This window comes from Rhamphochromis longiceps, linkage group LG4 (genome assembly GCF_057381845.1).
Source record: "Rhamphochromis longiceps isolate RC_006_pf linkage group LG4, R_longiceps_female_GT1.1, whole genome shotgun sequence".
Lineage (NCBI taxonomy): Eukaryota > Metazoa > Chordata > Actinopteri > Cichliformes > Cichlidae > Rhamphochromis > Rhamphochromis longiceps.
In genome coordinates this window covers 25,424,766-25,452,188 of record NC_140560.1, presented here as the reverse complement: position 1 = coordinate 25,452,188, position 27,423 = coordinate 25,424,766, and the positions used below count along the sequence as shown (strand labels likewise).

General features: G+C 41.3%; 1 protein-coding gene across 12 annotated transcripts in view; it reads left to right on the top strand.

The window, feature by feature from the left end:
- Window positions 1-13,740: 13,740 nt before the first annotated feature.
- Window positions 13,741-27,423, top strand: part of bahcc1a (BAH domain and coiled-coil containing 1a) — a 61,005-nt gene continuing 47,322 nt past the window's right edge. For 7 of the 12 annotated variants that reach the window (XM_085404072.1, XM_085404067.1, XM_085404069.1 and 4 more), the window contains exons 1-2: window positions 13,741-14,035; window positions 17,012-17,335. In XM_085404072.1, coding sequence (XP_085260198.1) covers window positions 17,164-17,335 — 172 coding nt within the window. In that variant the 5' untranslated portion in view covers window positions 13,741-14,035; window positions 17,012-17,163. Of the gene's footprint in view, window positions 14,036-14,982; window positions 15,340-16,698; window positions 16,874-17,011; window positions 17,336-27,423 lie in introns of those variants that run through there. The other 5 variants (XM_085404070.1, XM_085404063.1, XM_085404064.1 and 2 more) reach the window with 3 other exon arrangements.

The following is a 27,423-nucleotide window of genomic DNA, read 5'->3' as shown; positions in this document are numbered from 1 at the left end:
TCTGTTCCCGTTTGTGAAGTGGATTTAGTCCTGGCCTTATGAAGGTTGCTGAAATCTATTCAGACCATTCTCTTTGCCTGGTGGAGCAGAGCACAGCGGTGGAGCAGCCGCTGTCTCCAACTTTATTGGTGGAAATTGCCCTTGCACTTTTTAATCTGCCATCTCCCGGGGTCTCATAACACTTTATGGCTTTATATGTCTCATCGGGTTTTATATTCTACGATCATACAAAAGATGACTTTCTGCTTTTTATGTCTTTGATCTCGTTTTTGGTTTTTCAGTCACATCAATTTCTTTTCTTCGATATTTCCAGCTAAACGAGTGGATGATGTTATGGGGCCCTAAGAGAAGTTGAAGTATTGTTTTTACACTTCAGTACAATAGTTTAAAAAAAAGAGATGTGCATGTACCATTGCGCTAAAATAGAAAGAAACATGCCTTTTATGAATGCTGTACGTGCGTCAGTATGACTGAACTGATGAATAGAAGCAGTCACATGGGGGAGATCAAACTGTGTTTGTACAGCTACAGTTTATGATCTGTTTTTTTATATACACACTTCAAACTATGTTCCAGTAATTAAACATTTAGCTGTTTTTCTCTCCCATAAAACAGCCCACGTGCACCTCGAGGCTATCTGGATCATCCATAATTCTTAGAGGGAATAATTGCAGAGAGAAATTGTCAGGATCAAATCATCAAAAATAGTGACATTACTCAGTTTGACTCATATAAGCTGCAACTTTCTGTGCATGCCTCCCCCCCCCCCCCCCCCTTCTTCTTCTTTTTTTAACACACACACACACATGGTAATAGCTCATGCAGATGGTTCTATAGTCACATCTGGCAACAGCTGGAGTTGTGGGCCCATCTGTTCCATCCTAGGTGGAGACAGAGTGGGATTCTGCTGCTTTCATACTGACCCTCCTTTACATATATTCACTTTTCAATCCACTGCAGCAACACAACAGCCAAAATCCTACACCAGCGGGGCTCTCGTACCTTCCCCCTATTCAGACAGAGCAGTCTATTACGTTGTTGTTTCCTTCTCTTTGTTTTCTTCCTCTTGTGACTTCGCTGATTTTTCTTCCTTTTGTTCTTTTATTTTTCTCATTTCTGTCCCCCTCAGTTTTTCCCCTTCCTTTTCATTTTCCTCCCCCACTTTAATAATATGTCCACATATTATCAAAGTGACTCGTAATTAACTGCGTGGAACACGTACAGCTAGATGTGTGTGGGAGACACAAGATCATTTCTAAAGCAGCGAGGGTTTGTGGTCATTTCGTCACCGCCGTTTGATGACATCTTGCCATCGGAGGCTAACTCTGCATCAAACCCCCAAACAAAATAAAAACACCTAAGTTCTGTGCGGTTTTCAAACTAGACTGAAAAGACGCAAATAATTAGATCTGAATAAAAATGTGGAAACTCAAATACAGTTCAAGACACATGGCCTGTCTCTTACTCGTTTAATTTCACTCCTTTTTTCTGGAGAGATCCATGAGACCCATTTCCTTTCTCTTCCATCACCTCCCACTACTCTACATCTTACTTTTTACTTGCCACATTCTGCAATCAATCTGGTGTTCATTTTATCTAATGAGCTCACTAGGTTGTCTTAAGCAATGGTGATTGATAATAATGGCTTAGAAATGTCTCATTGATTCACTCCTGTATCAGACTAGTGAAGTAAAGGCTCTCTCTTCATTAAAATCATAGGTCATCAACTGAACGGTCTCTCCCACAGTATGTTTTGCCTCTATCGGGTTGGCAGATCCTTTGTTTTTGACTGCCCCTCCCCCACTCCAATGCATGATAAGTGAAGCTGGTTTGTAGTTAACGCATCTGCATCTCTTGTAATATTCCTTTCTGTAAGGCTTCCCAATCTTATGTTATTGCTTCTTTTTTTTTTGAGAACATACCATCCGCCATGTTTTACAATATTTTGCACCTTTAAACAGACTGTTGAGTGTTAGCAAATGTGTGCAGTAGACATCATTTCATTGCAGCCAATCAAAAAAAGCAAACGTGTTACAGTTGGTCAGTTTGCTGGAAGTCTTTAATTTTTATGGCTGGGCTTCTTAACAGCCATGACTGATGGAGCCATTTGACTTTAAAGCTGTAAGAGCTCCTGTTTGTTATGCAGGCAAGATTGTGAGGCCACTGGCAATATGTCTCAAAACATATTACTGCTTTATGCATATACCCTTTGTGTGTTTGCACTCGCATGTGTGAGAGGTTGTGCATGAGAGAGGGGGAGTGACAGCGAGAGAAGGAAAAAGAACTTGAGGGGTGGGGGCTTCTTCTAATGATAATTTAGGAATGGGTGTATGTGACAGAATTTGCACCTACATGAACAGTGCACAGTCAGCATGCGAGCTCAAATCACTTCAGTAGTTTCACATCAACCAATTTAATAGCTCAATCCCGGCCAGTGAAGTTTTTATTCCAAATCCTGTCCATAATCTAATGGCCTTTGAAAGTCTGCCACTTCCCCCTGGCTGACAGGTTGTGCATTTGGATCTAATTGAATCCATTTACATCCTGCACAAATGGAAAGCACATGGAGGCCTTCCCACCTGGTTTTGATCAGCTACTGAGTTGGGAGAACCACACTCTTTGGAGTCCGCCGAGTGCCAGCAGGGGTACGCTGCGGAGTGAAAGATGGAGAGTGAAGGAAGAGAGGACACATTTTGATATTACCCTTGGCTCTAATTAAATTCAGTTTGAGTCCTGTTGCCTCTTTACAATTTTGAGTGTCCCTGCCTGTCTGCCAGACTGTAGTTGTTTACAGTTGTATTATTTTGCCACAAGGGGGAGTCTGGCAATACCCACTCATGTATCACTGCTTCTGTAGACCCAAGAATCTTTCATCCTTCTTTTCTGGTTTGATGTTGGATAGAATATAGATTCAATCTTAGATGTACAAGCCCTCAGGGGGTAGTTGAAATGTTACAGTAGTTTGAAGGATAATTAAAAACCTTTGCTGTAGCCTTTAAATCCACTTAACAATCAACAGGTTTGAGTTTTTAAAGCAACTTAAGGCATCTAAAGACAAACAGAACTCAAAAGAGGTCAAACCATTTGCAGCTGAGGTGCAGGAATCTACGAAATGCCTTTGTTAGGCTCCTCTTTTTTATTTTCGCTTCATTTTACAGTGTTTAAACTAGTATAAAAAAAAGATTTGGGGGCATGCTGGTGTTGTCACTGGGTGCACTTGGTTTTAGGGATGGGTCATAAAAATGTTTAATGTAGTTAGTCAAAAGTTCCATCCGTCTACTTTTTTCCACTAATCCAATTCATGGTTGTGGGGAGGGTGTGCTGGAGCTTATCCCAGCTGTCAGAAGTTAAAACGTTAAATTCATCTCAGGAAGAGTTAGAAGAGAAGCTAAACTTAAAGACCAGACATTAAAAAATATGCTTCATTTTACACATGTTAACCTGTGTACCGCTGTAGTCATCAAGGAGATTTAACAGTCATGCCTTGTTCCCATATAGAACTGCAGTCTTAAAAAATTATGCGTGAAACATATTTTCTCTCTCCCAGGCAGCTCGGTGGTGCAGTGGTTAGCACTGTTGCCTCACAGCATAAAGGTCTTGGGTTGAAATCCAGTCTGGTTCATTTGTGATTCTCACTGTATCAGGACATAGCCTATCTTGGTAGTTGGGATAGGCTCCAGCCTCCCCCATGACCCTGAACTGGATAGACAGATGAAGATGGACGAATATAACGGATGAACAACTGACCTCACAGCTCATTGTTCATTTAGTGGGCAAAGTTCAGTTATTGTGCAAATGTACTGTTTATAAGGTTGGGGAAACCTGCAGTCAGCTGAGACTGAAGAAGTCACTTAGATGAGTGACGAAATGTTTCTTCCACTGAAAGCGCTACATTCAGATGAACAGAATCAACCTTTTTGGGATGGATGACTATATTTTCTCCCAAACCTTCCTTTTTTCAGAGAGAGCATATATAGTTATATATAATTATATTATTTACAAGATAATTTTTTTTCACTTTCTTTCAGGAAATAAATCATACTGGTAACCATAACAAAAACAGTTTAGTCTCTAAAATGAGGCCAATGTTGTGAACCCAACATTGGCCTCATCTCCTGAGTGAAAGATCTGCATTTGACCACCCCACCCTCCTCAAAGTATAAACATCTCTAATACCAGGAGCAGGATTACAGCTATTATTACTGGGGGGGGAAAGTATATATATATTAGCTATCAAGAAGACAATCTATTCAAACACAGGCACACTGATGCTGTCTCTCATTCAAAGCATAATTAAGATTTTGTTTTACTTGTGTGGGAAAATAAGAGGTTGTTTGTGTATCACCAGTTGCCAGCAGTAGTTTTGTGTACTGCATGCAGCATGCAAACGTTAAGATTAGTGTCATTATTTCTATCAAGAGAATTTCCTAATGCTGTTCTTTTAATTTAATGACTATAACTTTTTTGTTTGTAATGCTGATGTATTGCGCACATCATGGCTAAAGTATCCCTGCATGCTGAAGGGAAGCATATGAGTGGAAATTGGCATTTGTGTGTCTTTTTCCACACACATCAGAATTCATAGCACGACTGCTGTGCATGGCCTACATCCATGTAGTTCTGCAAACAGATACGGTTATTGGAGCAATGGGTAACATCATGACCTTCATCGGGTCCTGCTCTGTCCATCCAGCCCCACCTCCTGCCGCATCTGGTTTGACCATCTCAACCCCAAACCCCTGCTAGCCACCCCCACCTGCACCTCATCAATCTTGGGTGTCATCATTGCCACACTTCTGGCTATTGCTAAAGTAAGCCACGACATGAAGACGTGAAAATGATGAATGGACTTTTCCGGACAGGAAGCGGCAATGTTTGAAGAGACACCCCACCCCTCCGTTGTCTTTCCGATCCATTTTTCACTTTCTTGCATCTGCCATGTCTCTCAGTTGTCCGTCATCCTTGCATCAATAGAAACCCAGTTCCACAAAAATAGGCCTCAAAAAGACGTTTTGCGTTTCTTTTTTTTTTTTTCATATTCTCTCTACAAAGTTGAATCCTCAAAAACACGTTTGTCTAAATTTAGTCTGTTGGTCATGAGCCACACTGAGAAAATGTATTTTCTGCAAACTGTGACTGCATAAAGGGAGCTTGAGAAAATCACTAAATACTTGTTATACATTCATCCTTTTTCAATACAGTCACTCAAACCCATGCAGTTCCCCACCATTTTAGCAGTTACTTCGCCATAAACAAGACTTAAAGTGAACTTTGACTGTCTGCATGTCATCCATTGTTGCATCTACATACCTATAGTACAGTCATTCATTGCTGTAAAATGCCATCCATTAACAGTTGTAGAAGTTTCTGTATTTTTATGGTTGTTGATGTGAAAAGAACCACTGTGTGTTCCAAAAGAGCCATTATCAATCCAAATCTTCATAACTCTTCTCCATAAAGCTTCTGTCGAACACTTGCATATTGTCGCTGAATGCCACAGAGGTTTTTATAACTGTTCATGACTGAGATATTCATCGTAAATGTTGGTCAGGCATGGTTATTACAATATGAATGACAGTAGTTTTCTCTGTCATGTGATTTTGAAGTTTATCTCAGGATGTATGTTAAGGCTTTAGGCGCATATTTTGTTGAAAAGAGCCAGCTCCTCAAATTCTTCTATAGTCTTTGCTTGCATTTTGCTCCCATGAACTCTAGCTTCCAATATCAGACCAAAGAAACACTCCCTTGTTCCTATGCTCCCTCAGGGCAAAGTGGCAGTGCTAGATATTTAAGAGATTTAAGCCTCCTTTGTCAAGCGGACTGAAGCCACTCCTTCTTTTTTTCCCCTAAAGCGCAGTATAGCAGCTGGGCTTTAATACAATATCGTCATCATCTGTAGATTAAGACAGGCAAGGTATGTTGTTCCCATCAAAATGAGCAGGGGAATAAAACGTCCACTGAAGTTTTCTTGAACTCATTTGTTTTCCAAGCCTTTCGGAAATGATTCTCTGTGGAATTGCGCAATTTGTCTCACATCAATTATTTCTTATAAGACAAAATGCTCCTGTTAAGTCTGCTATGCACAGCAGGACATATGTGAATATTCAATAAAAGATACAAAACTGCAGGTAAACACTCCAGTAAGGCTTTTTTTATTTGACACATATTCCATCACAGCATTTCATTGTGAATACATTGAGAGATACCCTTTCTTGTAATTTGATTAGTGGACCAGAATTACAGCCAGCCCTCTCTCATTTACTATTACTAAGAAGAAAACAATTAAGCTATACATGTTAGCTATCAAGGAGACAACACGCCTGTGCAGAGACACACTACTAGATAAAACATACACTCACACACACACACAAGTCTCATTTAATCCTTTATGATGCGCCTGGAATTTATAATGATTTTAATTAGAAAAGGTGCGGTAGGAGTCTACTCCATAGCAATGCTGACACTCCAGGGTGCCTCGAGCCAATTAAAAATATGTGCTGATCAAACAGTCTGCCCTCACCGTGTACAACTATCCCCGGAGCCTCTGCTGCAGCAGAGGGATGGACAAGCTCACGGCCTCTTGCTCTCACCGCGCAGGCTACAGAGAAGCCAGCAGCTCCACTCGACACTCTCCACCCTGAGATCTGGTTCAAGGCTCAGTTATTCCCATTAGCCGTATATGACGCAGGGTAACGGAGGCCTAAGCGCTGAGCAGAACCCCCATAAGAGAAATCCATCAGTTCACAATCAAACGTTTGTGAGAAAATGTCACACACCCATTTGATCCCAAAAGAGATCTCCCCCCCTCACAAGGGAACAGGCACAGCCCACTTTGCTCTCACACTCTGAGTGAGAATTATATGACAATTTCGAGTGACAATTAAGCCTGGTATTAATTACATCGTTCTTTTTGTTTCAAGAAATCCCTGTGATGTTGCCAGACCCAGGAGTGCTCAAAATAGATACATTTAAATGAATGTGAAATCTTCTTATATTTTCCAGATGTTAATATTCTTGAGGAATCCTCCATCTCTGTCACATCCTTTTCTCCCCTCTCTCTGTGAAGTCCCTCCTCCCTCTATCATTAGGCATCTCTGTCCCTAGTGATTAATGACACTAATGAGCATGTGCAGCCATTCACTCTGCCACACATTATTCTATTCTCTGGCCTAGGCCATGTGTCATGTCCTCTTGAGGATGAAGAACATAGCTTCCTGGTCATATTCAACTGAACAACAATATTAACCCCTATCTTTTGCAATAAATGCATATCAGGGTTACACTTGATGCACAATCGCACAAACAGAAACAAACAGAGAGACAAATGATCATGCTAAAAGGTTTACATTTAAACCCACCTGAGTATATAATGAAAAATGATTTAGATAGATAATGATTTTCTAGCTCGTGCTCAGGTCAGAAAAATGTGAAAGCACAAACTTTTAAAAAAAGAGGCCAAAGCTTGTAGTGAGATCATCAAAAAAATAAGATAATTTTTCTCTTTGTGTGTTGCTTTGTGTCACTCTGCTGGTTTGGCAGCTCATAAATCCACATTCAAACTTTCTCTTTCTTAAAAATGAAGGGTTATTGATGATATTAGAGGAGATGTTGCTTATTGAACTGACAGTGCCTGATGCCGTTTCTGCTTTTCTCTGCTCCAGCGTTGCTGTGGTGGATCTGGCGCTGTTAAACTTTTATCTTTGGCAGACGTTGCAGGCTTGTCAGGTGAGCAATAGGAAATCATAACTGCATATTTGAAGATCCATAAAGAAGGCCCCCATATCTTTCAAGACATGTATTAGCCAGGACCCTGAAATACAGCTGCTCACTTTTATGTTGGAACCCCAGTTGGCCATTGGGATTTGAAATTAATATGACAGAAGGGCCATCTGCTATAGGAGACCACAATAACATTCAGGAAAACTGGTTTAGGCCTTGCAGAGGACATTTTTAATTGGATGCGTCACACAAAAATATATACATGTCATATAAACTCATTTGTTGGAATGATGGCTGAGCTGGATTTATAGTAGCCTGCAAAGAGACACAGAGACTCAGGACAAGAAGGGGAGATGCTTAGAAGGAAAATAAATCAAAGGCAGACACCCGGCCACTATTATTATATTCTTGTTATTGCTTTACAATCAATGCACCGCATCAGATAGCTGTGAAGGAATGCTTAGTTTTACTCCAATTGTTCTGCTTGTTATCGGAAGTCATGGCATTTTAACATGTCCTGACATCAGTGCCTTTAACTAAAAGCCACATAGTTTCAGTCAGGCCCGCAGCTTGCTGTGCCGCGAGGCTTGAGTCACTGAATCCCTATTGATCATTCATCAGTAACTGGTGGCTCACTCTCAGCATCTTCTTGATTCGGCAGCGGTGTAGTGTTATGCCCTGGTTTCATTTTTTTGCTTTGCTCTGCAGTCTCTGCTACATGTGTTGCAGTAAAGTCACAATACAGCATTGCAGAAGCAGAGCTGTTTTACTATATTCATGAGCAATAAAATGTTTTTTTTTTTTTATAATTATTTATTTGAGGCTGGTTTGTACCTTGCATCTGCCGTTCAAACACATTTACAGCTTTTGCTAATTATTATCTGGTACCTTGATCATATTATGACATACTTTTTTTTTTCCTTTCCAAAGCTGGATTTATCATAAATGTTGCTCATAAATGTTTTGCTCTCCTTTCTTTATACTGAATTTTCAAGACAATCTGGGTTCTTGTCATTTTAAAACTCGTGCAAAGGATTTTAGCAATCATCTTAAAGCAGGATTTGCCACATAATTTCTCTCTGACATTACAAAGCAAGCAGTAAAAGAATTCTTTATTTGAACTATTTCACTGTCAGCAGAAATCCCGCAGTATTGAAACTGGCAATTGAAATCAAAAAATCCTAACAAACCAGTCCTAACAAGGATTCATGGTGTTGTGAGGGGGAGGGAATACACAGTGAGTTGTGTGTTTGAGTGTGTCTGTGTGTGCTCCTGAATGAAAAGCGGAAACCCAAATAGCTGAGCTGATTTGCCACAGACAGACCAGGGTCTGGGGAGACACCAGGCTCGTCTGGGACCCCCCGAACTGATTGTCGTGATCGTTGCCCAGTTTGGTCATGTGACGCTTATGCAATGTTGTCCAACCTGCAGCTGGGGTGGAAATTAGTCACCCAACACACAAACCCTCTTTTCTTTTCCCAGACAAGAGCTTTTTGGTAACAACAGCCATTTTGCTCACATGACCAAAAGAGCATCCTGTCAGTTGAATTCATTACTTGCAACAATTCAGTATGTTTATTTTTTTTTTCAGCACATACATGAGCACGAACACTCACTTAGCCTTTGAGTGCATTTCCTTCATGTTACCGCAGAAGCATGGAATTGTACTAACAACTGGTTATGCACTTTTCACATATTATCATTTCTATTGTGGGCCTGCAGGGCTACAGGCGAAACAATCGCTGCTCCACTATAATCCTCACTGAGGTAATGAGGGTTTTAAAATATGACATGAGGCTCAGTGAACCTAAAGGTAAAGAAGGGCAAACGCAACAGAGCGCTAACTTGGAGAGAAAAAGATTAGATCTTGCATTTAAACAAACAATTGACCTGCGTCATTTAAAACCTTGAGACTTTTAGCTCTGCGATAATTTGACTGAAAAGCTTCATTTTTAAATTTGTACTTATTATTTTTAAAGCAGTCAAAATATACTTCTTTGCCAAACACAGACATTTGATCTACAGCTGATGGATAAGTGTGTGTCTGCGTGGAGGTTTGTGGATGTACATTCTGTGCATTGGCTGTAGACACCTTCAGTAAGCTTTTGTTTACAATCATAGGTAATATGATGGAAATGAGCGTGTTCTTTTGTTTTTTTGCAAGAATAACATCTATATTTTTTATTAGTGTGGTAAAACCAGAGTTCTCTCCTTGAAGTGAAGACAGGACCACATAGAGGGCAGTTTTAAATAGAGTCCAGTCCTAGTAGGCTTCTGGTTTTGCCATATGCCACTACAATTCACAGTTATTAGCACTAGCACCTTACAAGCACACAAGTATGCAGATACACACACGGCCCCACACACACACTCATAGGTCATAGGTCATTTGTTGTCAACCATCTCTGTATTATTTCAGGCTACATGCTGTTTAAAGGCTTAACTTGGCCAAAGTAGAAACATGAAAGCGACCCCCAGTAATAAATTCATTCAGGGATGAATCTCATTGTTTTAGGTTAAACTCAATACACTACGATTTTGGAATATGTGTCTAAATTGTAAGAAAATTGGATTAAAATTGCCCAGATGACTTTTAATCTCTGATTCATGTAAAGTTTTCTTTCTTTCTTTTTTTCCCCTTCGCCAAATTTACCTGGTACAGATATTCTCTAAACGTGGAATCCATATAACGCTCAAAATACCCCGGATGTACGGCTGCTTGGAATATTGCTGGGTATTTTATTGTGGAACTAAAATCATATGGACATTTTTCCCCTTTCCCTAATATCCAAGGGCCCTTTATCCGTGTATAGATGTGGGTGGGAGGCTACAGACTGTCAATCATTAATGCTTCATTGATCAAGGACAATCCCCGTCGTAAAAACGGTCTCTCTCTCTCGCTCTCTTTTTTTTCTGCAGAAATCTCTCACTCCGCATTAATTATCACTATGTCTGTTGTGTGTGGGCGTGCGTGCACACGCGCGTATTAGCGTGTGTGCTCCTGTGTGCAACTAAGCACCCTTTTGAATATTTCGCATTGCACGCACTCACTTGAGAAGGGCTCATGATGAGATGAAATTCCAGCACCTTCTGCTAAAATACAAGTTAGTATTCAAGCAATGTGGCCGAGCGTTTGTGAAATCTCACACAGGGCAGTGCACACAAAACTCGAAAGAAGAAAGAAAGGGGGGGAAATGCATTAGCCAAGTCCATCTTAACGTAGGGCATATTTTGATTTTTAACAATTGAGGGCTGAGGTATACAGGCTCTCTGAAGTGAAGTGACACCAAACCAGCCTGAGATTTTCTTTTTGCTCAAAAATATATAAATTACTCGCTTTTTCTTTTCTTTTTCTTTTTTTGGCTATCCATTTAAAAATAAGATTCTTAGATGGATGTCTAACACACACACGCGCGCACACATAATTTACCATAAACCTTTATTTTTGCCTTGAATAGCTGTCCCTAAATTCCCTTAAGTCTACCTTTTTAAAACCGCACACACACATTAAAAAAAATTCCAATAAATAAAAGAATAATTACAGTTATTAGTCATCATCCATACATTGCCAAATAAGAAAAAAATAAACTAGGGCAGTTCGCTTTTTTATTATTCAAAATAAATACCACATTAAAAAATAAATAAATAAAATAAAACACGTCTTCAGTAATATTTCAACCCACATTTGCAGCGAGGCAGGCAGGATCAAGAGTATTTTCAGTAAATCCTTGAGTCAACAAGCTATTGCTGGAATAGTAACAAGGGACATGCAGGACCGTCGTTTAAAAAAAAAAAAGTCAAATATTTTGGCTGCACCACATTCACGATCGTCTCTCCAGCCTCTCCACATATCCATCCGCTATCTCGCCTCGCTCTCGTATTTTACACCCCGATCTGAATTTACCGAAAGCCAGACAAACAGCATGCGACGCGATCATCCGATTAACTCCAAGTAAATTTCCTGCAAACAAATCACGCTGGACTTCCCCCCATTTTTATATCAGCAGCAGCAGCAGGAGCACGTTGACCGGACTACGACAAACCTCATGCAGCCACACTTTAAAGCGCTGAAAGACTCCATGCAGGATTTCTTCTCCATTAAAGCGGACCTCGGCGGGGTGATCCACAACCGGAGCTTTTTTTCTGTTTGTTTGCTTTTTTTTTTTTTTGGGGGGGGGGGGGTCTTTTTTTTTTCTTTTAACCCCCTTTTCCAGCGCCCTCACGTGCAGCCTATAACCCGAATCGTTTCGTGGCTCGTTTCACTTGTTTTCATTACTTTTCATAAAGCCCCGGCATCGCTAGTCGGCATTTACACGAAAACTAACCTCCATTATTTTAAATATCCAACACATAATTTCCCCCTCTCTGCAGTATTCCCTTTGATTCACGCTTGACTCATATGGCTTCAGGGCCAATAGGGGTCCGCCTTTGGGGCGCCTTAAAACCGTTCCTTTTTATCCCCCCTTTCATCATCTAACCTGGGACGCCTTGAAACTGCAGGGCCAGTTATTGCCTTTTTTCCCCTCCCGGACAGCCCAATGCGGACTGGCCAACAGCCAATCAGAGTCTTGTTTACATTCTGTGACTGACAATGCTCTGTCCTCGTGCCAGCCAATCAGAAGCAAGCATACAATAGGGGATTCATTTGTAAACATTTAAAATAATGCAGTAACCAATCCATAGTAATAGCACTGCGTGGATAAAATTGGGGAATATATCTTATCTCCATGATTCCGCATGGAGATAAGATAAATTCGTCTTGCGAGCATTGGTCAGAAATGCTGTAATGGCTGTAAAGAAGGGGAAAAGTAGAAGTACACGTGTTTATATGTATCCCCATGGATGAACGCCTTGAATTGCTAACAACATTTTAAAAGATATGGGCTATTAATCTATAATCTATAAGTAGTCTGCTTGTACTTGGTGTTGCAATGTTTTGTTTTCAAAACTGCATTTGTGAATAAAAACGGTATTATTTTATTGATTATTTAAACACTATATATTCTAGCGATGAAAAGACTGCTCAGATGGTTTGTAGGCAAAGATCCCTTGTTTAGCTTTAAATAAGTAATTAAAAAAACAAAAACAATTTAATTTAACATCTTCAATAGGGGGTGTCAAACATAAGGCCTGAGGATCAGATTTAGCTCTGCAAAGACTCCAATCCGGCTCCCTGTACAGCTTTAGAAAGTTGTGCAAAAATTTGGAACGTTTAACTGTATTTTTATAGGTTTGATTATTGATTAAGACCCCCACCCCCCACTGCCATCCACACTAGACCAAAGTAAAAGGACGTTTTCTATGAATGAAAGAAAGCTTTGTGTTCTAAATGTACAATTACAAGACAGTCTGAGCAATGAACACGTATATCCTTCATTTTCACTGGCCCAGCCCAATTCACATCAAAGTTGGATGTATATGGCCCAAAAAGTAAAATGAGATTGACATCCATGCTCTACAGTGTACTCTTTTTTTTTTCTTCTTTCTCTCTCTCTCTCTCTTGTTTACACACACACACACACACACACACACACACACACACACACACACACACACACACACACACACACACACACACACACACACACACGTATATTAAGTGTTTATGCTTTTATGTGGATTATTGCTCATTTGTGGCTTTAGAATTTTGGTAAATGGTTAAAACGACTCTTTTTTTTTTATTAGTGTCTCTTCCTTAGAATACTTTGGTGCACTGCTATAAATAATTAAATGCACATGAATGTAATATGTGCCGTTTAATTCTTGATTTTATACTATCATCAAGCCGTTCTCTATCTTAGTTTTATCTGCGATAGATTAAAAGCTGTGCTCGTGGTGCACTGCGCTCTATTGTAGCGATTTGTGCATCCAGTGCTTTTAAATCTGGCGCTTTTCACTCCTTTTATCACTGCCAGTCACCACACTATTGGTCTCTGCTGCCAGCCAATCGGAAACCACCCTGTCCGCGGGCAGGCGGCACGAGCTCATTAACATGCAGGCATCCGACCAATGGAAGGATGTGTTTACCCTGCCCTCGAGACGCGAGGTACGCAGTTGCACCGGGAGAGAAACCGCTGCTCGGAGATCCGAGCCGCAATCCAGCCAGGCCGGAAGCCCCGGTCGCACTGCTTCCATAGAGTGAACCAGCAGGCTACTGCACAGCCTCAGATGGAAATAGTCTACTATAGGATTACACTCTAGCCACATGGTTTATTTCAGATTTTGATTTAAATGGGCGTCGCACTTGGCCTTGCACCTTTCCTCCTTGAATTTTGTGATTTTATAATTTATGGTTATGCAAGGATTTAACATACCAGTAAGTAGTAATTTTATATACCTGATTTTCTTTACTTTTAATAAAACATACCAGGGCCTGTTTCCTCGTTGTAAAATGACAGATGGTGTAGTAAAAATGCAGATTAAAAAAAATGCCAGGCTGTATGTGGCATGCTGTGCATTATAGAGTGCCTTGTTATAATTTCTAAAATAACAAAACAGGATGAGCTGTATCTTCCGAGGAATAAATTGTAATTTTATACCCTACATTTACATTTACATGACATAATCAAGGGCCTATTATTATTATTATTATTATTATTATTATTATGCAATGTAATATTATAAAATGACTACTAATTAACGACTTTACAGCTCTTTTTTATTATCAAGAAGCTTAGCTGTATTATATTTTATGTGTTTTTATATTTTAGTTTAATTATTTTTTGATTAATTTTAATTTCAGCTATTTAAATAATAATAATAAAATAAAAAATAATATCGTTTGATTAATAGTTTAGAATACTGTGCTTTACCTCTTGGTGTGTCTATATTATGGCTGCCAGACTTATAAATTCCTACCGGAAAATTTGCATACAAAGAGAACGGGAGGAATGTCTTCACACACCCCGGCCGATGTGCACTCCTTGCCGGCCAGCTCAGTCGCGGAGGGCCGCTTGTCTCGCAGCACTATCCGACCTATACCGCGTGATTTGATTAACTATCTGCTTTCCTGCCGTCGACTCGATCTTACAATTGTAATTGACATTGGCTTAATCAATTGTATTATGGTGGTCGATCCTTTGATTTTTTTCTCCCGTTATTCGAACGATTGTTTGATGCACGATTTCGCAAATTTTAGGCTAAAATAAAAAACAACAACAACAAATAACCACATGCGATTACACGGCAGCAATTACATGCCCGTGCGTATACTTTCGGAATATTTAGAAAGCTGGTAAATGCTCAGTAGTGTTATTCTTACAGGTCTGTTGGCATACAGGGAAGGCTGAACGTAACAGCATGGCGAGGGGAAGGTAATGGCCGACTGCAAAGCACTTTCTCAGTGTGGAAACAAAGGCAGTCCTCCTGACGGGCGGCCATTCACCTTGGATCGCTTTGCAGCCCAAGAACGCAATCTTCTGCTATCATGAATGCTATAGCAGGGCTTATTTCACGTTTTCGCGTTGAGGATTCACATGCAAGCTCACACATTACCTCAGGAAGGCTCGGTCAATACGATTTTTTTCTTCTTCCCAAGGACCTGCGAATGGAGCGATTTTATTGTTGTTGTGTGTGTGACATTGGATTGGAGGCTGTAACTGGCAACATGGGGAGATAATGGTGCTGAGAATGAAATAGCTTAAATGATAATATGCCTGCTCTCTATTGGACGTTGTAAAAAAAATAGTTTTAATTTAATTACATTTTATTTTAGTTATTACATTTATGAAACAGATATAGATTATTATCTTGGCAATCCATTTGTAAAAGCTATTGATGACCTCAGATGGAGAATCTATAATATAAAATGAATCTTTCACTTATATTTTGGAAATTACTAGAGTTGTTTTTGAATCCCCCCCACCAACAGCCAGTACTGAAGCACAATATAAGCTTTCCCCTTTTGGGAGACCTGTTAAAATTCGTAATATATATATATATTTTTCTCCTTTTTTTTTTTAACAGTAAAATACAGTTTATTTTCATTTTGAGAATGGGCCACTTTCCCATCCAGACTAAATATTTCTATTTTTGTGGCATGGCAGAGGATGTAGCCTGTAATGTATTTACTACTCCATTTGATTACCTGACCTGAAATAGGTCAAGGCAGACGAAGACAGTGAGAGTGCAGTTATTCACGTGCGCACACACATATACTCACGCGCAGACGCGCGCACGTGCACACACTCGCTCACACACACACTCAGGGAGAGAGGGAGAAAGAGAGGGGGGGGGGGGGGGGGGTGAGTCCATGCCTTTCAGGAGCTGATGCATCTCTGTTATAAGGCTGTATTCTAAGTATATTATTATTTATTATTATTACTATTAATATTTTCAATACAATTCTTACGATTTGTGTCGAAACTCTGCGAACTGACAGCTCAGACTTCCTCTTCAAATAGTTTCTTTTATTGTCATATTTATTAAGAACTGGGATTTTTGTAGCTTGAAAATGCTGCATGATATATTCGCGATTTATGCCACTTAATATCGTTATAGAGCAAAACGGTGCCATGCGTAATGAGAGGTGGATGGAGATTACAGAGGCACAAAAAACGCCATGCATCAACCCGAGACAATAGGACGAGCTAGAGAAGGCAGGCAGCGTTGTTCACCTTGAGATAGGCTGAGTAGGCTTCCATCATTTTTAACCCTCCGAAACAGGACGACACGTTTCCTCTCCCTATCAAAACTACAAAGCGGGGGTAGGGGGGATTGTCAGATTGCCGCAGAAATCACAGTTGATCTAAATCATTATATTGCATGTCATTGTGCTTTTAGAGATGGTGACATCTGGTGACTGCTGACATGGATGTTGAATAAAATGTTTAGGCTCGACGTAATCTGAGCATTGTAATGCTTTGCATACAAAAGTGAACATATAGAAACCTAAAATGTGTCACCCTGCTCGACGTGTCTGTGAAATCTGAAGTACTCCCCTCCATATTTAGGCCTGTATCCCAGGCTGATCAATAGAGCCGGAGCTGAACCCGGCTCAGTGGGCTTTCGGGCGCCTCGGTGGTCGTTTGTATCTGCCATGTCTTATTTTCTGTAGTCAGTTATAAGTCGTAAGGTTTATTTTTTTATTAGCAATATTTTAAATATATATCCTTAGTGTGACAGGAAGGATATTTGAGCAGAAATAAATGAAGCGGTACTAATGATGTGTTTTCTCCCATTTATTTTATAGTACTAGACTGCAGTAATGTTTTGCATCGTGTTAGGCTTATCTTAAATGAGCTTTCCATTTTTTCCATTTACTGAACATGTCTCTGAATTTCTCCACTGACAGAAAAGATGATCGGGGGCTACGTTTTTGGCTGGAGAAGCCTGCGATCGACTGAATGCAACACATAGATACGAGGGAAAGGATTATTATATGGGTTGCATTTGATTTTCCTGACCTGCCCTATCCGGATTTCGGATTACTAAACATTCTTCGGAATGGAAGGACGGGATTTCGCTGCTCCGGCGCACCTCCTTTCTGAGCGGGGCGCCTTGGTGCACCGAGCCGCCTCTCGGATCGCTCCCTCGGGCCACAGCTCTGTGCAGCATGCCGGCCACTTCCCGCCGGGGAAATACTACCCCTCACACATACCAATGGCTCCCCACTCAGGTTAGTCAAACGTATAATGTGTGTGTGTCTCCCACACAGCAATACTGTTTTTCTTTTTTCTTTTTTTTCTCATTTTGTTGTGCCATAAAGCCAGCTGTGCATTTATCAGCCCGAATACAAGACGGTGTCGGGCATGTATATGGAGTCGTACCAAGCTGATTATTTTTGCACAAAAGAGAATAATAGAGGGGGTTTTTCTGTTATAAATTATGGGCTGCTCAGGTGTGACTGTTTACAGGAATCCGCTATGCAAATATCAGCTAATAAATCAAGAGAGATTTGATTTACACAAGGCCTTAAACCAGGAATTGTGATTAAGCTGAATCAACATTTATCTTAAAGGTAATGACGACATCTTTGTTAAACAAATAGTCACTTGATAAGATGGGTAAATGCCATGTGTTTAAAAGCTGTTTTAGTTTGCACGTAGGAAGCTGGACAGAGCACAACGACACTGATTTCCTGCTGGCTCGCGAGCTGAATTTAAAATGAGATTTTGTCACTTCACGTTAAATTGTAAAGTGTCACAATGATGCCATCGCTTAACCAAAACCCTTGGCCATACCCAGAGCCATAAGCACGGAATGGATGGATGGATGGATGGATGGATGAGCAGGTCTGCATGGGTTATGGCGTATGAAGGTTATAGGAAGGAAAGCAATACTAATCCTCCTTCTATATTGGGCTTTGAAGTGTCGGGGTGCAAATGTGTTCACAGTGAATGCATCAGGTTTAGCAAGTGACTTGGGTTTCATGTGAACCCAAATGTGAATGTTTTACAAACGGAAGTATGCACATTTGTGTCTGCACAGAAGAGTCCAAAATTTACAACCCTGCAGAATTAACTCCAACAGCTCATATGTTTTTTTTTTTTTTTTTTTTTAAAGGACAATAAAAGAAAATGATGCACAGTCCCTCCACCCCACAAAACCTTGAAAGTGCTCCTCTTTACACATTTACTTGATTTGTGGTCACTTTTTGTGCCCACATTCAGTTTTTTTTAAAATTCTCTTCACACATTATTCTGGATTTAATTAAATATATAATGGCAAGAATTCAGTTCAGACAGGAAAAAAAGGATAATATAATTATATTGCACATCTGTTTTAATGGACTGGATCACAAAATGCGTGTTGGCCCTTTTTAGTTTGTCCACCCATGTAAAACAAAAGAGATTTAAATAAGATAAGTCAAAACAGAGGCGTATTGATTGCATCAAACAGCTCCACTTTTGAAAGAATCTTCTTTGAAAATATGTAAATGCAACCCCTAAAAACACATGTTTATGATGCAGCTGAGCAGTCTTGGGTTACTGGCAAGCAAAAAGGCATATTTAAATATTTAAACCCTTTAAAGTTATTTTATATGCCCAAGCCGCTAAAAGTGTAACAACCCGCTCAGTGTCGGTGGTGAAAATTCAGCATGCATGTCATCCCTGATGATAAAAAAAATCTGAATTGTTATTTTATATACTTGTTTGTTTATTTATGTTTGGGATTTTTTAAATAAAGTGTTCTGCTACAGCAGGGCAGGGTTGTAGTAAGTTAACCAGATCCTAACCAAATTCTGCATTCATTTGCAAAAATCCTACTAAACATGAGGCATAATTAGTCATTCAGGAGAATTCATGGGTGCCGTTCACAATTCATCTCTCATCATTCATGTGTGCTTTTGGCAGTAGTGACACACACACACACACACACACACACACACACACACACACACACACACACACACACACACACACACACACACACACACACAGTGCCTGCATCCATATGTCTTTCATTTTTATTGTTTTATTTTCTTACCATTCATTCTTACAGATGTTTTGCTTGAGAGCACGAAGGCTCAGTGCTGGCTACAGAGCACAGGTGCACCCCTCCACCGCCTGCCCCCCAACCATATTTGGTGTACCTTTCGTAGTATTGTGCTACACACACGAAGGCCTAACCTTCCAAATGTCATCACTGTTCAATGAGCAACACAGGTGGTTTATTGTTCTCCTCAGTCTTGTCAGTAGCGCATGGGCGTGACAGCGGCGCGATCTAATATCCTCGTGATCTGCAAAATGATTTTATTCTTTACATTTCAAGTGTTTGATTGAATTAACATAAAAATAATTTGACATAATTTCCAAATCTTCTCTAGCCTCCACTAGGATGACTTTGTTATTGTGCTCTGCTGACATCCAGCATTTGATTCATTGTTTCAATAATATTTGTAAATGTCAGGCATGCCATGATGCAGATATGTGGATGAGACATGAAGCATAATTTATATATATATATATATATATATATATATATATATATATATATATATATATATATATATATATATATATATATATATAATAGCAGCTTGTAAAAATATTGGATTATTTCTGTCAAGACCGCATGTTGCATTTTTTTAGACATTTAAAAAAAAAGAAATATTTGGTGGCAGAACTAGCTTTTAATACCAGCACCTGGATAGAAAGTTCATTAAAACACAATTTAAATGTAAACTCGTGTTGTAAAAGGAAAAAGAAAAAAAGATTTGTACTTATTCTGAATTCTTTTTTAGAAAGAACATTACTTTGCAATTTAATTGCTTTCATATAGATTTTTTTTCCAGTTTCCCCAAAACATTAAATCAAATCTTACTATGTAAGATTGGTTAAATGCTTGTAGGGTGTCGAACCAAACTGGTTCCAGTTTGTTCATCTTGACAGGGCAGGTCATTAGTGTCCCTTCAAGTGTCCTGTATGCTGGCAACATTAGCACAACTGAGCGTGTTGTTTGCGGAGTGTGTTCAGTTTCTCTTCACTTTACCCCTGGGGACTAACTTGCACACTGGTTCACATGAATACTTTACAAAGAGCATGAATATTTCAGGGTTGATGTAAAAAATGCATTCAAAGGCGGGTTTCTGATGTGGCTCCTTGAAAGGGTTCCTCTGACGTTGCGGAGGTATTTATTGCGAGCGCTCCCTTCACCCATTGCTGCTAAAAAAGAGCGATGGCAGTTGCAGCATTCTCCTCTGGCATTGTTCCTAACAGGCTTTTGGAATTTTGAATTTTTTTTCTGGGAAAAAATTCCTTTGTTTTTGGGGAGGTTTTCGGCATGCCACATTCACACTGCTACCCTCTTGTCCACTGAACCATGTTACTTAGAGCCAGTAGAGACTCTGTCAGTTTGCATTTGCCTCTGTCCATCTTCACCTACTACAAGCCAGTCATTTGTAATGCATGTCAGGTGGTCGATTTATAGTTTACACTTGCACTGTGTTCTGGGAATCTGACATTGGAGCAACTTCTCTCTGCCTGTACTTGCTGATACAGTTCGACACAGACCTGTAAACTCCTCTAATGCGATTTAATTTGGCCAGTTCATTTACAAGGACTTTGAAATAGTAATTTTATCTTCTTCTGGCTCCAATGCAGAGTTGGAGACGGTCCTCGCTTGGCTGTGAGGCCAAGATTCAGATGCTGGATAGTGTCAGAGCAGGAGACACAGTGGAGCTGTCTTTACTGCTGGCATTTATGGCTGTGGGCTCATCTTTCAGCCATATTGTTCTGATCAGTGTGCTCTGACTGAGGTGTGGCTGTGTGAAAGCAGCGGGGGGTTCACAGCCTGTCCATGGCTGAGCTCTGCTCTAAACATCCCATGTAATCAAAGGTCATATTTATGCCATCTCACTTAGTCTCCTCTTCCTTTGCATCTGCCCGGCCTCCCTTTCCATAGGCTGTCCTCTGTCTCTTTTTCCCTTCCATTTTTCAGTCTCCTTTCTTTCCAGCAGGAAGACTCTTGTGTCTGGGAAGTAGTGGTCTTCCTGCCACTTCTGTTTTAGCCACCCTCCCTTGCCCCTGGGCCATTGTTGTAGACCACAGATTTGTGTGTGTTTTACAGCTGCTGTTAAAGATAAAAAACAGCCCCTTCCACCCCCTTTATTGTTTTCTGGTAGGATGTCCCTGTCATTCCCTTGGTTTTTATGTCCTAGTTGGATATCTGAGCAGCGCCCCCCCCTTCAAAGGTTAGCCATGCTGTCTGGCTTCTCCCATTTTTTTTCCAAAGGAGAATAAATAACTTTACTGGGACTTTTATTGAACGTCTCATTGCTGGACTGTCCCATGGGTCTGTGGATGCTGGGAAGAGGCTTCAAACACAAACACAGGTGTTTGGTGGAGTTAGCAAGGGGCTGGTTACAACCAGGGTCTTTAAAACAATAAACTTCAGCGAGTGAGTGAAGGTTGTTTGTGGGAAAAGAGGTTTCTTCTTCTTGGCCTTGTAGTTCTAGTGTTTTGAACACTCACCGGGTTTGTACCCAGCTCCTGTTTGCCTTTGCCCACTCCCCTTCCTTGTTGACCCCAGACAAGAGCAGCGGCTGGAGTGTGTTTCATGGCCAGTGTAATTATTTAGCAGCACAGCTTCCAGCCTCACTCATCCTGCCACTAGTCTTTTCTCTGGAACTCTAAACCTTTTGGGCTATAGTGACATCTGAGCGAACATACATTTTGAATATAGTGAGCATTGTATTAAAAGGCTACTTGTACACAGGGGCAACTATAGTTGATGTGCAGTGACAGAGCATGGGTCTTAAGCCAAGTTCTATTTGGCTTTACGCTACGGCTCTGCAAAACAGAGTGAGAACCATGGCCTGTTGTTGGGCTCGTTTGTGGATTGTTGTGATATAACACAGTTCAGACATGCTGTCAGTGGAGTCCCCCTGAATAGTGGAGGCGTTGCTTGGCATCCTACACCTGGCTGAAATAGCACCTTGCCCTGTGCAGCTGCCATCTGTCACCTTCCCCTGACACTGCGGCCCCCCCTGGAAATCCAACTGACTGGCAAGGGCAGTCAACTGTCTGTGAAAGGGTAAGCCCCTTACATATTTGCAAATACCTTTGCTTGCAAGAGTAACAAGACTTTAGGTGTATCTGTATCATTAAAAAGAATTTTTTTTACTAATGATTTAAGTGATCATGAAAAAATATTAGCATCTAAATCAGCCACTGAGTGTAATAAATTTAAAGTTCTATTATTTAAATTTTGTTGCTTATCAGCAAAACTGTTCACACAAAGTGAACGCCTTGGGTAGAGAAAAAAAAGGATCTGACTTTGCAAGAGGATTTTGGTTAACTGGTGGCCATGTTACCTCAGATACAGGCTCTTGACTCAGTCCGCTACCCAAACCACACCATGTGGCATGATGCCACAGAACCCTTGCCTTGAGCTTGGGGCGTGTACACAGGACAAACACAAAGGAGTCCCATGGGTGACAGTGACTACCAGGGTAGTACCTTCCTGTATTGGATTTCAGGGCATTGGATTTCAAAACCCTCTCATGTATTTTTACACTCAATGTGAGGAAGTGAAAAGTTAATTGACGAATCCAACGAAGCCACGATGAACATGCACGCACATATGCATGCACGCAAAAAATAATGAAAATAAAAGTGTTGTTGCCTGCTTAAATAGACTGATAGGTTTGCCCAAAGCCAACCGCTGCTATTTTGTTTGTGATTCAGATCTCTCTCTGCCCCCTTCATGCTCCCTCCCTCTCTCTTCTAGTATCAGGCAGCCCCAGGCCCACCTCAGCGCATGGCCGTATTGCATGTGACAGCTGTTAGACATTATTAACGGCTCAAGCAGAAAATCCAGATTACTGTTTTTTTTATTTCAATTTTATTATTGTAATCGTTCAGTGAAAAGAACAAAAAAAAAAACAAAATAGGGGGGCCCTTTTGTTGTTAGCAGATTTGCGGTCAGTGACAATACTGCAAGCACACGAGTGTTATGAATGTGTGTGTGGTTATGTTTGGGTTGGTGGGTGGGTTTGCGTGTGTGTTTGTGTGTCTTGGGGTAGTGTTCTCCAGACAAACCACCCCACCCCACTAGAGCTGAGGCACCCCGTGGTTGGCTGTGAGGCCTAGACAGGTGCATTGTTAACCCTCTAACGTCTGAGCCTGTCTCTGCTGGATCTGATGTTAGTTCTCTGGCAGAATTGAATGCCACTTGGTGCGGCATGTGTAGCAGTCCCAGTTTGTGCTGCATTCACAGGAAACAGCATGCTGCTCTAATGGCGTGTTCTGTCTCCGCACAAATTAGGAGTTTTGAAAATGACAGTTTTTCGGGGTAGCTGTGCAGGCTTCACTTTCTGCTTCAGCACTAACATGTTGTAATGTCTGGATTTTTATTTTGAAACAACGATATAATTCAGCAACTGCTATGGTTTTTCTCTAGAGTTTGTCTTTATTTCCTTCACTTTCTATTTTCTGGATTCTGAGCTTCCCTTACTCAAATGACTGTAATCTATAAATGATAGTGTGCGGCAAACTGGTAGAAAAACTTTACCCACGTTTCGAAGTCTGCCAGTGAAGAGAAGCAGGTGTTTGTGATGTACAGTACCATTCAATAAGATGTTCCACTTAGTATATGCAAAAAAGAAAATTGCCATTAAATATACAAGCCGTATGCCTCTGAAGAGTGTGTCAGCCCTTTTGTGAGAAAACAAAGATTAGCATCAGGAATTCCATTTTAATAAGTCTCTTGGGAATATCCAACCAGATGCCAAGTCCTCAATCCAAAAGGGACTTGTTGCACTTTCTGTCTCTCTCGCTCTGTTTTTTCCACCCTCTGTCTTGGTCTCTCTCTCTTGCATGAATATCCTGAGCTCTGCCTGACACTGATCAGAACCCCCCCAAAAACTTCTTCCTCCCCTTCTGCTTTCTGTTCAAATCACTCGTTTTGCACCATAAATTCTCTCATGCCTACACGTTTGTTCTTTGATGATCCATGTCATACCCTTTCTGCTCCTCCCTGAAGCTTCCCCACATCCTCCATTTCCCCCACCCTTTTCATATTGACCCCCCCCACCACCACCACCACCACCAGTTCCTCAAAATGGATTTGTTTTGTTGCCCTCCACCTCTTTCTGCATATTTTCCCCCTGCCCCCTCTGCCTGATGTGACCACTAGGCTACACTGCCTCCTCTCTCTCTGATACAGTATGCATCCCGTGGATCCGGGGTAAATGACTGGCTTTGCAGCAACAGATGTGCGTACGTCTGCTGTCGCTGCTTTGCAGTAAGGTTTTTCCTCTTGCCATGCGTGCCCACTGACCTCCCCTCTGGTGTTAGCGAGTTAAGGTTACTTTGTTTCCTCGAGAAAGAAAGAAAAAACGGACAGAGAGAGGGATGTGACGGCAAGTCTGGATGCACACTTGTCAAATGCTGTCATACACTTGCTGGTGCATTACAAATACATACGCATAAAAAACAGCATGTACACACTTGCGTATGCACACACACACACACACACACACACACACACACACACACACACACACACACACACACACACACACACACACACATCATAAGCACGTCATGCAGACTCACACATCTTCCTTCCCAGGAGGCCATGGGGCCAGTGGGACAGAGCAAGCTTGAGAGTCTGGTTCATCTGTTTACATCTAATTATAGAAACAGGGCTATTTCTGCAACCACTACTCCAGCTTTTTTCATATTCCAGAGTGAGAGAGAGAAGGAGGGAGGGAGGGAGGGAGGGAGGGAGGGAGACAGTTGGGGAGTAGGAATAAAAGGAAGGTGTGAGAGAGAGACGAAGAGAGAGAGAGAAGAAAGAGGAAAAAAAACAAAGCCTTGACAGCCTTTTCTCACAATGGTGAGCGGTTATCTCATCCCCTCAGCACTGCTACAGTCTGCAGTGTCTCAGTACAGTACAACAGGACAGGGAGGGGGAGAGTGTCTTGTATTGTAAGCCCTCTCATCCTCATGTAACATGAATGTGCAAATTTATGAGAAACAAGCAACAGCAAAACAAAGCAATCGCTGTTTTCTGTTTTTTCTTTCTTTCCTTTCCCCCCTTATCCATTAGCCTTGACAGTCACCCCAATAAAAGAGAATAAATTCTGCACCCGTGCCCTGTAGGCTTTTAGTTTGACCCAGTGGAGAGCGCCGTCCATCCAAAACAGTCCAAACAAAACGAAGTAAGAGTTGATGTTTGGGATTAACGTTGTATAAAATGTATCTAGTATTAAAGAGACGGGGCCAGTGCTGTAGTTAATCCTCAAGCTTGGTGGCTGACACCCAGCTGAGTGGCTGCAGTTTGCCGGTGGGGCTGGAGCGGGGGAGGCACTGGGCTTCCTGCCTGGGGATGCCAGGTGAGAGCCAGATCAGGCCAGGGATGTGCCTCTTTTTGTTTTTTTGTTTTTTGTTTTTTTGGGGGGGGGCAGGCAGGCTGCAGCCTCTTGCAGGTGTTTTCATTACAAAAAAGAAAAAGAGGAAGAAGAGGAAAAAGAAAAGAGGCTGAATGCACAGCCTGTGGGATGCAACTTGAGACAGGTTCTTCCCATCCCCCCACCCTAATACATAAACTCCTACATAATGGAAATGCTTGCTTGCATACACCAAACTGCCACCACCCACTCCTTTTCCTTTATTCTCAGACGTGGCAGGTAAATTAATTGACTGCCAGTGTGTAACATATATGCCGAGATAAAGGTGCTCTGTCTGGCCGAGGTGTAGCGTAACGACCGTAATGATAGCTCCATTGTGCTTATGTTTAGGGGGGTAGTTAGCGGCACAGCTAGCAGGGTCGTTGCCGGAGGGCTGGATAGCCTCTGATTAATAGTGGGGAATGCTTTGAAGTGACACCCAAGTGCACCCGCTCACAGGCTAATGGCAATGCCATCGGTATAGGGAGTGCTCCCTCTTCCTCAGTCTTCATTAGCTAAGTTTCCCCAGTACTCTCTCGCCACCCACGCCTTACATGCTTGCCTCTTATATAGACAGCCTTTAGGAACACTTACGTGTTTTATTCTTGCAGTTGTTCCGTGGTTCCGCTGTCATTTCTCATTCACATTTGTGTAAGGAGTTTTTTTTTTAAGGCATCGAACGTCAGCAAAGAAGAGGCCTTTACTCACAGAGTTTCACCACGAAGGTGAACTGTGTCACAGCCTAAAGACTCATGGGATTCATGTGGCACAAGTGGGACATGGCAGGGGACTGTTCCCAGGATCCACTTTGATCTGGCATGCTGACGGACGAGCTACAGCTGTGGATGTGTGTGTGTTGTAGCAGGGAGGCAGGGTTGGGTCTGTCAGCTGTTGCAGTAAAGTAAACTATTAGTGGTGGGAGAAGGCAGCGATTCCAGTGAAGAATTAGAACCAGTTCTAATTGCAGTGAGGTTGGGCTATGATTACATGCTGGCTAATGCACTGACAGACCTCTTACTTGGCTGGCTCTCAGAAAGCTGCTGAAATGGCTCGATGCCTTTTGGTTATACAGCATAATGGGAGGGTGTGTGAACACACTTGTGTGTGTGTGTGTGTTTGGTATGTGTGGGTGGCTGCCTGTGTGTATCTCTGATTAAACTTGCTTTTAAGGAGTGGGGGTTTTTTGTGCTTTTTGCATGTTTTCCCGCAAGTTTTTGCATACTTGTGCGTTTTCTGTTTGATAGCTGTGCTCCGCTTGTTTCTTGAGTGCCTGTCATTATTTGTAGTAGAAGCAACTTTTCTTTCCAAATCAAAACTCAGCTGGCACAACTGTCTCTGAACAGTACAGAAGAAGTGTGTTTTAGTGTGTTTTGAGTTTTTGTGTGTATGCCTCTGTTGTATTTGTGTGTGTGTCTGTGTATGCCCATGGGAAACGGCAATCAAAGGAGCCGTGTGGTGTAGAGATTGTATGAAAGGAGTGAGAGAGGAAACAGAGTGGCAGGCAGCTGAGAGGGCAGCATGTGGGGGTGGACAGGGGGCTGATGCAGGTGCCTAATTCTACCTCATCTCTGGGCATTTTATATTCCATCCATCTCTCTCTTCTCCAGTTCTTTATGGGGCTGCTGGTTGATAAATCCACCTGCTTCAATTACATTGCTGATTAGCGGGTATGTCTGAATAATAGCACACAGATGGATTTATACATTGTAAGCCTGTTGCTGAAGTAATCAGGTAGGACTTTTAAGAAGCTGTGCTTATTTTTCACCTCATAATTTGAATTATAATTAGGATTTTGCGTGTGTGTGTGTGTGTGTGTGTGTGTTTATTCAGGTGTAAAGGCTTCTTTCCCTTCTACAAGAAGCTCAGCA